This window comes from Cyphomyrmex costatus, unplaced genomic scaffold (assembly GCF_001594065.2).
Source record: "Cyphomyrmex costatus isolate MS0001 unplaced genomic scaffold, Ccosl1.0 scaffold53, whole genome shotgun sequence".
Classification (NCBI taxonomy): Eukaryota; Metazoa; Arthropoda; class Insecta; order Hymenoptera; family Formicidae; genus Cyphomyrmex; species Cyphomyrmex costatus.
Genome location: NW_017279524.1, coordinates 155,321 through 170,911, shown reverse-complemented (window position 1 = coordinate 170,911; position 15,591 = coordinate 155,321). Strand labels below are relative to the sequence as shown.

The window sequence follows — 15,591 nt, the reverse complement described above, 5'->3', positions numbered from 1 at the left end:
TGACGTGCTTATTTGTCAGCAAACAATTTGAAATTTAACCGTATGCAAAATTCTTGATCTGTACGACTATCATATACTGCATCTAGTGTACAAAAGTTATTGAATCATTAATACAACTAGCAACTATCCAACGTCAGAGAGAGAGAGGTGACATTTTAATCTTAAATATCTCTTATTTTATAACCAATTTTAACTTTGAAATAGCTATTTATTACTTCCTTATTACTTTTCGTGGGAACTGTCGATTTAATATAACTTTATTATTAAATATTTACTCTCATTATGACTTTAGATGGAAAAGTATGAAGTTAAAAGTGTATAAATGTGTACAGAACGCTTAAATTACGAAAGTAATATAAGGAACATTACTGACAAGTGAATTGTATAATATCCCTAGAGTGAGTTTAAGAGTTGAACCTGAAAAGATGAATCCCAATGATGAAACGAATAACGACACAAAAGGATACGAACACCAACAGTGCGGTAAGACTATATAGATCCTAATAAATGCTATCGTGAATGTAGCATAATACAAAATCATATGTGATGATAAACGTTAATGGGAAACGATGTGTATAAAATTCGCATACACTTCATAGACGATCATATATTATATACTTATGCTTTTTATACACCGTTCACATACAAGTCTTATAACAAATTTACGGTAACATTCTTAGTTTTATTAATAAACTTGGGCATTACAATTTGCTCAACGAAATTGAAGCATTACATAATCCATCATGCAAAAATAGGCAAATTTCGATATATTATAGAACATCGTTGTCACTAAATATCGTGTCGAGATTCTTACAAAAGCACTTTAAAGCTTTAAATCTGTATTTCTCAGATCGATATTTCAGAAACGGTGTTACTGATATTTTATAAAATTACACAAATAAATAAACAAAGGTGCAATATAGGTTTCAAAATTTGTAACGAAACTTGCGAAAATCCCCATCGCGAATATAAAACTGTGCACTGATGCGATTTATAGACGAAGGATAAATCTTAACAAGTAAATAGCCATCCTTTCGAGCTCTGTACTATTTTATTTCACCGAATTATTTAATGTTAATGTAAAAATAAACTTCTTTGATTCAAAGTTGATTAAATTAGTGAAAAAGGTCGTACAGCATTCGAAGGAAAAGAAAATTATGTATAAAAGATTCAGTCTTTCTGAAGCTGTGAAATACATTTGTGTATAATTTTCAAATGCAACTACAAAAATTACGTATTAAATTTTAAGTTTTGATGCATCATCATTTTTAAGAAACATTATCAAAACAGTTTTTGAAATGATGGTGAGAAGAGTAAAGATTTAAAATAATTATTTAACATTTCGGTACGATGATTTTCGATGAAGTTATTCTATTTCGAAATATCCTTACTTAAAATATCCTTATTTAAAAATTACAAGATAATTATCGTCTTTATGTGAATTTCATAACAAGAACTTTTCCTAATGTTAAGATTCGAACTTCCCGTCTACTTCGAATGAGAATAATAGAGACATACGTATTGAAATTAGACCACACATATGCGACGAGTGTGGTAAAGGATTTAAGCATAAACGCAATTTGCAACGTCATGAGTTAATTCATAAAAACGAAAAACCTTATCAATGCAAACTTTGTGAAGATAAATTTAGGTGAGAATTAAAGTGAAGAACATAAGTTACGGTAATTACGTGGCACTTCAGTATCAATGATTAAATTAACTGGTAGAAGGTAATAAATAATGCAAGTGCAACGATCATTTTCCAGACGAAAAGAAACTCTAAATCAGCACGTACTTACAAAGCATATCAATGATGATCGTTACAAGGATAATATGGACCAATATAATGTAGGTGTGTCGTACAAATGCGGAACGTGTAACAAAGGGTTTAAAAGCAAATCGCAGTTGATTGTTCATGAGAGAACTCATAATGGCGAAAAACCTTATGAATGCAAACATTGTGGGTTCAGATTTTCGTAAGTATTTAATTAAGAAACAAAAGTTAAACTAATTGTTTGGTTCCTCAATAATAATGCTTAACTTAAATGATAAAAAATAATAAATGTTGCAACGGTCATTTTGCAGTCAAAAAGGAAACCTAAGTAAGCACGTGATTGCAAAGCATAACAACGATGGTCGTTGCAAGGATAGTAAGGACAAATACGATGTAAGTGTGCCACACAAATGCGGAACGTGTAATAAAGAGTTTAAGGATAAATGGCATTTGCGTCGTCATGAAAAAATTCATAATGGCGAAAAAACATTTGAATGCGAATATTGTGAGAAAATATTTTTGTAAGTATTTAATTAAGTAACACAAGCCAATCTAATTGTTTGGTTCTTCAACGTAAATGCTTAAATTAATTGGTAAAAGATAATAATTATTGCAACGATCATTTTGCAGGCAAAAAGGAAACCTAAGTAAGCACGTGATTGCAAAGCATAACAATGATGGTTGTTGCAAGGATAGTAAGGACAAATATGATGTAAGTGTGCCACACAAATGCGGAACGTGTAATAAAGAGTTTAAGGATAAATGGCATTTGCGTCGTCATGAAAAAATTCATAATGGCGAAAAAACATTCGAATGCGAATATTGTGGGAAAATATTTTCGTAAGTATTTAATTAAGTAACACAAGTTAAACTAATTGTTTGGTTCTTCAACGTAAATGCTTAAATTAATTGGTAAAAAATAATAATAATTATTGCAACGATCATTTTGCAGGCAAAAAGGAAACCTAAGTAAGCACGTGATTGCAAAGCATAACAATGATGGTTGTTGCAAGGATAGTAAGGACAAATACGATGTAATAAGTGTACCACACAAATGCGGAACGTGTAATAAAGAATTTAAAAGGAAATCGCAGTTGATTGTTCATGAGAGAACTCATAAATACGAACAACATTATCTTTGTGAGATTTGTGGAGAGATGTTTAGGTGGGTACTTCACTGAATATTAAGAATCAAAGGAATTTTTTGATAATTCGTTCTATATACAAAAATTAAGTTCTAACAAATAATAATTACTTCTACGGAAATTTTATAGACGGATTTCATCTTTTAAACGGCATAAAATGTCGATACATTCAAATAACTTTAAATGTTATTACGTATCTGAGGAATATGTATGAAAATATTTCACATACTGAATGATAACTGACTTATATCATATACATTCGGAGCACAGAGATAAAAGACAACATCCTTACGAGGTATATGTTTCAAAATTATCATGTTTCCAATTCATTCTCACTTAATCGTCTTTATACTTACGTTCCTATAAATGAAATATGAATATATTAAATTTCCGTGTGTATACTAAATTCTCTGCTACCAGATCACGACAGAAACAGGACTGTAAATATAACGTTAGAATTCCGTGTCTCACTGTTCTTTGTTCAAAATCTTTAAAAAGAATCAAGGTTTATGTATACAGACGAATTTAGGTCATTCATAAAATAATTATTTAATTCATTATGGTGTATTCCTATTTGCCTTCATATTTCGGTACATATGTAATCATATAAATAATGTTTTAACCGGTACGGACGGTTGTACAGAATGTAAGAGATTCGTGTTCGACTCTCGGCCGAGATATTATCTTTCACCATAAGAATGAATTATTTACAGATTTTAAATTATAACTATGAAATAGTACAATGACGACTGAATATGTTTTGCCTCTTTTGCGATTTTGCAAAACGAAGAAATAATTAGCATATGGTTACAAAACTTTTCGTAGTTTACCGATTCTTTACTATCGAAATTTCAACATTTAAATTACATGCACTCTCCAGGAATAATAATTTATTTTTTAGGGTCATTCATGTTATCCATAATGCCATATAGTAACTAACCGCAACAGACTGATCCTATATCTAATCCCGATAGCATATGTCATTATTTATTTCTACTATTTGATTTTACTATAATATTTTACGGATATTAAAAACTAATTAGCAAAATTATTTGCTAAAACTTTTTTGTTGCTGTATTCTGGATTTAAATTGCGATAATACAATAATGTTGCGGTAATGTTATGTTGATGTTAAGTATGTATGGTAGCATTTTTAAGATATTAAGACAAAAATACGAAAGATATTATGTAAACAGACATTTAGCAACCATAGTATAGTCTCACAGTTTTAAGAAATGACAATTATTTTCGAAATAATTTATAATAATTTATTTGAATTGTTAATTATATTTATATGTGATTCTAGGATAACTTTGCGCCAATAGGGATATTAACGTGTAAAGTTGATGTAGCGTTTAAAGTACGAAACAATCCTGCTCTAACTGTTCATTTCTTATATATTTAATGAAATTAATCCCTGCAATACGTCATCGCTTGATTTAATGTAGTACATTTTGGCAAATTAAAGGCTATGTGACTTTCGTGAAATTATTGGAGAGATGTACTAAAAGACTTTTTTCAATCATTTTGACTGTGACGTTTCAGGGTTTAGCAATTCGATGTTGTGCTTTTATATGTGTCACTTATACATATACTTTATAAAATTGTTACGATTTTATTTATAGCGCTAAAATTAATAGCGATATTTTAATTTAAAACGAGATTGCAATGATGAAACGTGAAACTGTGGTTATGAAAAATTGTTATTCGATTTTCGAACCTTAGATTAAGATGAAGAATGGAATTGTGTGAATGAATCGATATTCAAAAACATATGTCAGTAGATTTTGTAAATCGATGGACAATGGCAATGTATCACGTTAGTCTGAGTCTATCTATGTTCGTTTTTTTCGCGTGCGTATTTTGGCAATTATATTATATGCATAGATAACAGTTTTATATCAGTGACGGATATTGAGGGATATGTTATCGTAACCGAATTCATGAAAGGGTTAAATATTTAGTGACGTTGTGTATAATAAAAGTCGCTATAGTGTATATTAAAAATATGTATCGTAATCGCGCTTATGGGGCTATAATCATTATTTGTGCTTCTTTAATATCTGATAGATCCTTGCTGAAAGAGTAGCATCACCGAGTTAAACGATGGCATCTTTTAATTAATGTTAGTAGAACTCATGTAACGGTTTGTTCCGAAACATTACCATATTTGTAAAAATCATGCGATTAAAAAATTATGTGGTATTACAATAATAATATACATGTTGTAACACTATATGTAGGATTTTAGATAACAGATTCATGTAATTACAAGAAAAGATACTTGATAACGTATATTTTTTTCTGATTATTTGACTGAATTACATAATTTTGTTATGTCATATCGTTACACGACTTTTTCGTATGGTAATGAAATTCAATATTGTTGCATGAAATGTACGTGATACGGTCTTAAGAGCGGGTGAGCATCAAGACGAAACGTACTTTAGACGTATGGAATAGTATTAAATAATTGAGAAATAGAATAGAAAGTATATATTATTTGAAATAGAATAAGATAATTCCAATTAATAATCAACGATGTATTCACTGACCTTAGGTTTTTGTTTTTATTAACTAATTGTTTGTATAAATTATTGGATATATTTTCATGCATTTCACACCATTGTATTTTTTAATATATAGATTACGGCAACAGCTGTTGAAGATAATAATGTATGTATTTGACGCAATTCTGTAATTTTGTATATGTTTTAGGAAAAATTGTGTATATTTTCTGAATTGAATAAGATAATACAATTTTCTTTCACGTGTAATATAGAACACTGCATAAATTTTTAAAGTAAATCTTTTACTTATACATGTACTAATTCTTTAATAAAATAATAATTTAAACGTTGCCTCTATAGTTTGTTACATTTATATATAGATATATTATTTGTATTTCTTAATATAATATTTAACACATTAATTTCACACGTGTCATTATATAAGATTCCAAATCACTAATTAATAAGACATTTCGTATTAATTTGGAAAAATTGCCTCCTTCAAAAAATATTCGAAACATATTAAAGGTTTTTTTTACCTACATCGTTTTATCTAACGAACCGTTTTATAGCTGCCAATTTGAAGACTGTGAATATAGACGTTTTTCGCATTGTCAGATATATCCTCTTCCTTTGGTGTATATATATATATATATATATATATATATATATATATAGAGAGAGAGAGAGAGAGAGAGAGAAAGAGAGAGATACATACAAGTTATAAAAACACAGATTAAGAACACTTCTTTCGGCTGTTCAACTTATTTTTTATATTTTTCGATCTTAAAAGAAGTGGAAAGAGATGAGAAAAAAGTAAAACTTCGGTTAAGAGTTAGCCATGAGTTGTGAAACAGGTCCTAATCAACATAGTTTAACATTAACTACGTTCAATAAAATAAAAATCTTTACAACCGTTGTAATAGTTTCTATTATGATTTGCTCAAAGGTTTCCTTGGATCCGAATATATAATCTGATGATATTAAAGAATAAATCTATTGCAAGCTTGCTTTTTCTGTTGTAGCCACTGCAGTATGACCCATATTCCATAATTTTTAAAATAATAATACCGATAATAATATCTCATCTATTCCTATGTCACATTAGGGATGTAAAGTATAAGTTGCGTTCAGCAGACTCGACAGTTTAGTGAACGCTCATTATACCATTGATGCGTTCTTCTAAATAAAAAAAAACTGATTGAATGATCTAAAAGTATACACCAGTAATTTCGAGCTCTCACCGAACTGGTGAGTCTGCTGAACAAAGCCATTGTTGGTCCACCTAACAATACACTATACTAGTACAAGTACATACATAGCATATAAAACAGCTTATCATCGACACCATGTGGTTAAATTATAAACGTAGTAAGTAAACAGCGGATATTCTATTTGTTAATTTCTTTATTTTCTTTTCTATTTCTTTCGTTGTAATTTTAGATATCAAACAACAGAAACAATCTTCACTAAGGAAATATTTACATAAAATGTAATAAAATTTCGTATATATCTAATAGTACATCGATATTTTTATTTGGTTGTGTGCAACGTTGCTCTTAGATAATTAAAAATTATCTTGATAATAATAAGATAAATCATACAAAAATGTATCTTGGTTAAGATAAAGATGATTAATTTTACTAATAACCTATTTAATTAACTTGGCTAAAAAATAAAAGTTAAAAAAAATTATCTAAATAACTTTTAAGATAATTTTATTTTTAAGTAACTATTAGATAATAAAACGATTTAGAATACAAAAAATGCGATTTCATATTTTTATATATCTATATTTTTTAAGAACAAAAGTTTTTGAATATTTCATCTGATAAACAATTTCTTCGTGCGAATGAATATATATGTTGTCTACAACTAAAGAGACGCTCTACTGGTGATGGCAATGATGTGTTACACATAAAAATAATTTATTAGACGAATGGATACAAATTAAAAATATCTACTTCCTTAGATTTATTATTTAAATACGAAAGTACTTCTGTATACCTTTAAAGGACTGGCATCGCAATATCAGTTTTTTTGTCTATAGAAGGTAAAAAAATCTACATCAATACTACAATACTACTAGAAGTTAATTTCTTATTATACTATTGTACAAACTTAAAAAGTTTGAAAAAGATAACATTTATTTATTTAAGATAAGATAAAGATAATCTATATTCTTAACAATCTAGATAAATGTAAGATGAAACCATATCTTCATCTAGATGATAATCTAGAAAATTTTATCGCGCACGCGAGATAACGAAAAACTATGGTTGTGATTGTGCGTGCGTGTGGCGTGTGTTTAAATATTAACGGTTCTTTCGAAAATTGGCGTAACATTTTGCTCTAAGAACTATACCTTTAAATGAAAGTACCTATTAAAACTTCATTTGTAATAGAATCGTCTACTATAAATGAAGTTGTAATCGGTACGATAGAAAGAGTAGCATGACTAAATAAAAAATTTATTATGACATATCAAGAGACAAATGATATAAATATATTAAGAAAATAATACATGAAGAAAAAGAAACATGATTCACTTGATAAAGGATTATTATATAAAATTGTACTATATTTTCATCAAATTAGATTATTACACATAACAAGTAATCATATACGCTACGATACATTTTGCAATAAGTGAGAGATTAAATTAGAGTTTCTACTTCGACATCAAATATATCTGCGTCATAATAATTACATCTTCTTTTTATCCTCACATAAATATACAATTCATAATTATATCTTCATATAAATTTCTAATCAATAAATGATTACATCATTATACGTTAACAAAAAGAGATAACTTTGTATGAGACTCCATCAACGAGAGATCAATTATATCAGACTTAAAATAAAACTAATAGCTGCATAATAATTGTGATATCAAAACTACGTGACAAAGATGTTCGCACTTGCGTATAAAGTTTAAAAATACGATAAAGCTAACGAGATTTTACTCGTTAAAGATTCATTATCGTTCTGGACGGAATAGCAGGTGCGTTTAATCAGAATGTCAGTAATGAGTATGCAATGACAAACCGTTAAAATTAGATTCTCATTAGATTACGTTTTGTCATTCAGTCAAGAAATATTCGCTTTAATGACATATCGAGCTTTCTATCAGTTTATGTTATTTCATTTCAATAAAAACCTATTGCAAATTAATATTCATATAATCTAGCATGTAATATCAAATACGATGCATTCGAATACAAAAAAAAGAATAAAATGAAAAAATCCTATTTACACATAAGATTGTAAAAAATATATCAGTGCTCACAAAGAAAGAACTTGCACGCTTTTAAAAATGCGTTGAACTCAATCGTTCTTGTTAGCGCCCCCGTATTAATTATTCAATATTAAGGCACGCAAATGACAACACTTTATCTATTTCTTAGTTTTCTTTTAGAGAGATTATCTTCTATAATTAATTCACATTTACTCATACGTGAATCGTAGAAACCAACAAGTGTAACAATTTTAATGTTAACTTTAATTTTTTCTGCGCGAAATCGTGAGATTAAAATTTAAATGCCCTTGTTTATTTTTATTGCACAGTTATCAAAATATTATATAAAAGCTTATCATTTATCGTAAAATTTTGGCAAATAAAAATCCAACAGAATGTTAAATTATTCCTACATATATATTTTAGCCTACATATATGTGATGGTGCTGTGACACAAGGGGCAGGCATTTATGTTAACAACGTCGCGTTCCGTTGCGACGTGATGTCGGCAAACAGTGCAGATCCACGCGATGCTGAGATCCATCAGCGGTTTGCCCGAGACGATGCAAGCGGGGAATCTGGTTGAGCAATTCGGGCATACGGTGCACCAGTCAGGTACCAGAGTTTCGCAGTTAACGCATTCCGCCTTGTTATTACGAGAATCCTTCGGAGTATGCTTCGTGAAGATATCCACTGCCAGTTCCTCATACTCCTCTTTCTTTGCTTCCGAGATCGTCTCAAGCCCTTCCAATTTTATAAAAGCCTTTGAACAGGTAGCGAATGCGTGATTAACAGCGCTTGATAGCGCCAATAGACAGCATATGTCTTCTATTTCCAATATGTCCTCGTAGTCTCTCAGTCGCAGAGCGGTCTTCATCGCGGCATCGAAACTGCCGTCGTACAACTGTCTATGTGCGAGCAGAAGGAAGTGATACGCCTCGGCGCCTCGCCAGGCGTTTTCTATAATCTTGGTGTCCTCGTTGCTTTCAGTAAGACCCATGACGACATTGCTGCGGCCGCCTTTTATTGCAGGAACGCTGTTGATGTGGTCCTCAATCAATAAAGCTGCGAGAACGTATATCTTCTTTACGCGCAGAGGATGTGATTTGGACTTAGCTTGTTCCTCGGCGAGATGAAACAATAATTTAGCCGCTTCCAAGTTGTAGTTAGCCTTCTTGTACAATTCGATTGCCTGCAGATGTTTACCGTTGGATAATAGATGATTGGCGTATTTATTCAACAGCTCGCCGATCTGTGCCATCTTGTAGGTCTTCGCCAGGTCGACAGCTTGGTCCCAGTGATTTAGACGCACGCATGTATCTACGGCTAACTTTACGTCGCCGTATTTAATGTAAGCTGCCACAGCCTGCGGGCACATTCCCACCGAAGCCAACATTCTCGCTACAGTCTTCAAGATGGGACTCTTGTCCGATAATTGATCTACAGTTGCCGCCAGCTGAATGAAATCTTCTAATTTATAATAGCACTGGATGAGTCTCTCCAAATTTCTACCTTTTTCATAGTACTCTTTCGCGCTCTCCCAGTTCTGTCTCTCGGCGAAGTGATCGCCAATCTTGTTGTACGCGTGCTCCATTTGTTTATCCGAACCGCCAATGCCCATCTTCATCAATTGCACAACCCGAAAATAATCACCCAGCTTTTGGCGCAGTGTAACTGCCAGGTCTCTTCTGTCCATGTCTAGATAAAGTTTCTCGGCCTCGTCATAGTTACCAAGAAACGCCGCGATTTCGGCCTTCTTTAACTGATCGTTGTGCACATTCTGCAAACGCTTGATAAATTGTATACCCAAATAATCCGTACAGCGTACCATGGCATTCTCCGCAGTTTCCAAGTCCAGCTTCGTCAACGCCGATTCGGCTAATAAACGCCAAAGACGGGGATGCGGATTGTCCTGAATGAAATTGTTGGCCTCCTTCAGACCCACTTTAGCCAATAGCTCCCTTGTGTCTCTTAGAGATTTTACTTCCAAATCTACAATCAAGTCTTTTCGAGTGTCATCGGACTTCAGCATGAGATCGTCGAGTAGAACGCAACGTATTTCCAAGTCTTGAAAAGAACAAATATATCCGGAACAAGCTATAGGCTCTTCGGGATCTAATCCTCTCAGAACATACATCCTAGTTTTCTCCATGATTGCCAGAAGCGAGGGATTATCCTGTGCCCAGCACATAGCCCATACATCCTTTCTCTCAAATTTAGATATATCCTCACTCGTGTCTCCGTCTCGCAAATCGGATGGTTTTTGCGGATCCAGATCCAGCATAGTGAGTATACCGTTAGCGTCCAGGATGGAAACGCGTGTGGAGTCGCAGTTAATAGCGATTTTGTGCAGTCTGCACACAGTATTGTATCGATTCACGAGCGTTATCTGTGGCAGGGAGTACCGCTGAATCATCCCCGAGTCCCGGCCAACCAGAAGAACCTTTTCGGTGGCGTAGACACAGCAAATCGGATCCATGGTGACCTTCATATTAATGGGGGTCTCAAACGCGCCGTCCTTGTCCAAATCCTGGATGACCTCGGTGACGCCGGTCGGCGTCTCGTCCACGTGATAAATCTTGTACTTGCGCATCCTGCTCGGGTGCAATGTCGAGTTACGGGGCGTGCGAAAGTTCCAAATCAAGAAATTGTTCTTAGACGCAGCCACGACCATATTGGACGTCATGGTAAGGTACAAAGGTTCCAGATCCAAGAACTTAGAGTCTATTGGTGTGGCGATCGTGTTGCAAACGAGAAGGGCGAATTGCTCAGTGGCTTGGACGGGATCGTTTCTCACAGAGAGCACGCAATGCTCCCCGTACGAGGTTATCGATAGCAAAGATCTCACATACTTGGTGCAACACGTGTTACTGCTTATGTTCCAGAATGTCACGCAAGTGCCATCCTTACCGATTTTCTCGTTCGTAAAAACGACCGTGTTGCTGAAGTACGTCCACTTGTAATCTAGACGGATATTTGCAAAGTATATGTGAGAGTCAACGGACAATGCGACTCGGAGGGAACCTTTCTCCCAAGTGCAACACGTTACTTCCCGTCCTGGTATCTTCAGGGTCCTCATATGTTCACCGAACGGCGTGTAAAACTGTATAACATTCATGTCCTTTGTTTCCCCATTACTGAGCAACGGCATCATGCCTGTTATCGCCAAGAGAGAGCCGCAGCTATTCCAATTGCACCATGAAGTAGTCACCCCGGACTCTATCATAACTGGATTGTCATCACTAGTATCTCGCAACAGTAGAATCCTACCATTGCGATAACAAATAGCTAGAGTAGGACAGTCCATGGCAACGTAACCGTTTCTTCCGTTGTACCACTGTAGTGCCACTATGATTTGAAACTGAGAGGTATTCTGTGAGGGAATATTCAATTTTGTCAGAAATACGCCTTGATTATTGTACAGATGAAGTTCTCCATTTTTCAAACCAAACAAAAGTAATTTTCCATCTGGAGACCACTGTACAGCAGAGAGAGATACGTTTTTCAATTCCTTACCCCAGATTCTGTTGCCATCGACAGATCCAACAATCACAGCTCCGTCTTCATAGACTATGCATATCTTTTGACCATCAGAGCTCCATGCCATACCTTTCACCACAGACTTGTTGCGATTGTTTATCATTTCTTCATACCACGAGCCCTTATACAGCATCCAAACAATAATGACTCCATTCTGGTCACTTGATGTCAGCTTCTGATGCTCTTCGTTCCATGTCACTACTTGAACGTGTCCATTGTGACCCTCCAGGGGCTGATTCATGCTCAGATTGCTTGTTGCAGCCAAGCCTTGAGATTTCCCACCGCTGTGTGATCCATTGACATTGGAGTCTACTCGAAGAACTTTCAAGAGACCATCTTCTCCTCCCACTGCAATATATCCGTCCTTCTGATTCCATGCTATGCAGTTTAATCGAAAGTTATTTGGTATAGAGATCTTCTTGCTCAGATAAACAAACATTGTTGGTTTATCTTAGTCTTCCTGGAGTTTTTTCACAAAATTGGTGTAAAACTCTGAAATCAAAGTATTTTATTTATAATACAGCTTGCTATATATTTAAATGAAAACATGTTTATATGTATACTTAGCATATATCTGTTTATTAAAAACGTTTTTCCAAATATATGTATTTTAAATAGAACTTGCTATTATGTTTAAAGAAAAATACATTTACATTTATATTTAGCATATCTATTTATAAAAAAACGTCTTTTTAGATATTTTCACGTTTCTTTTTTTATAAACGTTTAACTCTTTATTAAGGAATCTTCTTAGTGTGATAGGTTGAAAAAATCCAAAGTTCTTAATAGTAAAGAAGACGTTTGAGTGCAGTAAAACAGAAAAGATATGTATATAAAATAACATTAAAACAATGAATTCGTAAAAATATCGTTAATAAACAGATGTGCTAATTATGTGTCAACGTTTACCTACAAGTAAAGGTTTTTCTGAAAATGAATATAAACGAATAAACATTTCACATTTATACATTCTAAGTAAGATATCGTTTATTTGATTCTTGACGAATCTGACGTTCTATTACCGTAAAAGTACGTGGATTTGTCACAACCACATAACATCACATAAATCGATATCAAAAATATGTCATTATTTTCGTGTTATTAACAGCATAGATGAATGACGTTATATTAATATAACGTTACTAGTACGTCATCGACTGGTCATTTATTTGACGTCAATAAGAATAATGTTGTAAATACACGCGTCATAAATAAATGAAATTATTAATTGGTTAAAAAGATGCGACGTTATTATTATATTTTAAATAAGTCAATAATTAAAAATGACTAATTATCAACATCAAAATAACTACAGCTTGTCACCTGGGATATCTTAAAAAAAAAAAACGGAATAAAATCAGAGCCCTAATTTATAATCAATTGTAATTTTGATAGAATATTTTAAGGACTTTTTAACCAAACAAGCGATTTACGAACAAAAATTATAAGAATCGGAACACACATTCACATGAAGTACCAATTTTCTTTCATACTGTTTCGTATAATATAGTTTCAAAAAAACAAGTATCGTGTTTTATGGCGGAAAGTAACATTCGAAGCGAACTGTCAAAGCTGTCGCGTTTTTAATATAAACACACTTGTCAAGTTTACCATAGTAACGAAAATGATGTACATAGCAACGTGCGAAATGCCATCTATATATTCATAACGAGGCGGATTATCATCGACCGGACAATGCGATTTCTGCTTTCAAGGTGATATCGACCAATCAAATACCGTACGCTGGACGGGCGATGAATTTCGCTTTTTTAGAGTATAATTGCATGAAAAATTTTTTTTTAATTTACGAAATTACGGGAGAATTAGGGGGAGAAAACGTTATATTAAACATTTATCAAATTTTGAGAGTTACATAAAAATTTTGAGAAAAATTACGTTTTATCTGTTGTGTGTGGAAATATTTTAATATAGTTACGTAGTTTATAATATACACATTTTGTATATATAGAGGCGCTACATCGTAAATCTTATTTCAAGTAAAAATTTAACTGCGAAATAATGCACTAAATGCAGCTGTAGAAGTGCAGAGAACAAATCTAACGTTCATGCAATTTCATCCGTTCATGGCGCCGCGCCGCTGCGCAAATTCACTCGACGTTAACTGACATCGATTGCTGTCAAGTCAGCTGAAAGGAAGCTTGCAAACACATATCGATGTGATCTCACAGTTGTTGAAAATGTGATTTTTTATTCATGAAATCGTGGAGGAACGGAACATAAAATATGCGTTACGGCTCTTCCGCGAGACAAGGATTCCGAGGCATAGTTCTGAGACATGGAGAGTTTCGATAGGTTAGGAATTTCATTCGTAAGTATTACTTAGGTATTACTAATTTTTTCGCAATAAGAATTATTATTTTCAGATTTTAACGTTAAAAGATCGATATAAGATGCCAAAAGAGTATCAAATAATTATTAAATTATCAATTAATTTAATTCGTGGTAGTACTGTGATAGTTTATTAGAGTTGCGTTTCAAGATCGACAATTGTTCGGCGCGCAGTTTAGAAAGACTACATATATCAATATATAAATTCACACGAAATTATATATAAGCAACAAAGATCCGACTAGACTGTTATAGGCTTCGTATTCGTATTGGTTATTTTGTTACATTGACAGTCCTTTAAAATTTAATATTGATTACTAATTTTGTTTTAATCTCTCTCTCTCTCTCTCTCTCTCTCTCTCTCTCTCTATATATATATATATATATATATATATATATATATATATATACATTTATATAATTTAATATTTCATTTGAATGTAAGATTAACTCTATTTACAATTTGGATCTTTTTTGGCACAAGTGAAATTTCTTCTCATTTGTTTTTTTAGTTTGCTCAAATTTTAATTTGAAGATTTTAAATAATAATTAATAAGAAAGTGGTTTTTAACATTAAAAATTTTAACTATAAAGGAGCATAAAAGCACAGTACAGATTGTTTTTTCTGATATTTAATATATTACAAAAGTTTTCTATTTTACTTAATTTAGATGTTTTCGGCCAATATCTGACCATCTTCAGTAAATATATAAATAATCCTATTGGTTACACACATTTAAAAAATAAAATTTGCAGTTATACATTTAGTTAAAATTCATGCTCTTTTTCATCTTGTTCATGAGCACCATGATATGTAGTTAAAGAATCGATAAAAAGTTTCAAATTGTGAAAATTTTAATCAAAATTCTGCTATATATGTTTCAAGATTATGTTTAAGTGGAATATTTATGTATTGTTTATATTAAATTTATAAATTCTTTTATGTAGAGAAACAATAAAAAATATATAAATTATAAATTGAATAATACAGAACAAAGTATCTAATTAATTTTTATGATTGTTAATATATCT

At 32.3% G+C, this 15,591-nt stretch overlaps 2 protein-coding genes across 2 annotated transcripts; one reads left to right on the top strand and one right to left on the bottom strand.

Moving 5' to 3' along the window:
* The first annotated feature begins 425 nt into the window (after window positions 1-425).
* Window positions 426-2,955, top strand: LOC108778918 (zinc finger protein OZF-like). Its single transcript, XM_018546243.1, has 6 exons — window positions 426-483; window positions 1,474-1,651; window positions 1,767-1,976; window positions 2,086-2,295; window positions 2,405-2,614; window positions 2,727-2,955. The coding sequence occupies exons 1-6, from the start codon at window positions 426-428 to the stop codon at window positions 2,953-2,955; spliced, it is 1,095 nt and encodes a 364-aa protein (XP_018401745.1).
* A 6,142-nt stretch (window positions 2,956-9,097) lies between these two features.
* Window positions 9,098-12,649, bottom strand: Oseg4 (intraflagellar transport protein Oseg4). The gene has a single exon (XM_018546247.1). It carries the CDS (start codon window positions 12,647-12,649, stop codon window positions 9,098-9,100), a length of 3,552 nt encoding a protein of 1,183 aa, XP_018401749.1.
* Between the last annotated feature and the right edge of the window lie 2,942 nt (window positions 12,650-15,591).

Coding starts and splice junctions, on each gene's coding strand:
- Oseg4 (XM_018546247.1), bottom strand. CDS start 12,649: ATGTTTGTTTATCTGAGCAAGAAGATCTCTATACCAAATAACTTTCGA.
- LOC108778918 (XM_018546243.1), top strand. CDS start 426: ATGAATCCCAATGATGAAACGAATAACGACACAAAAGGATACGAACAC. Junction 1,977..2,085: donor CATTGTGGGTTCAGATTTTC/GTAAGTATTTAA, acceptor GTCATTTTGCAG/TCAAAAAGGAAACCTAAGTA. Junction 2,296..2,404: donor TATTGTGAGAAAATATTTTT/GTAAGTATTTAA, acceptor ATCATTTTGCAG/GCAAAAAGGAAACCTAAGTA.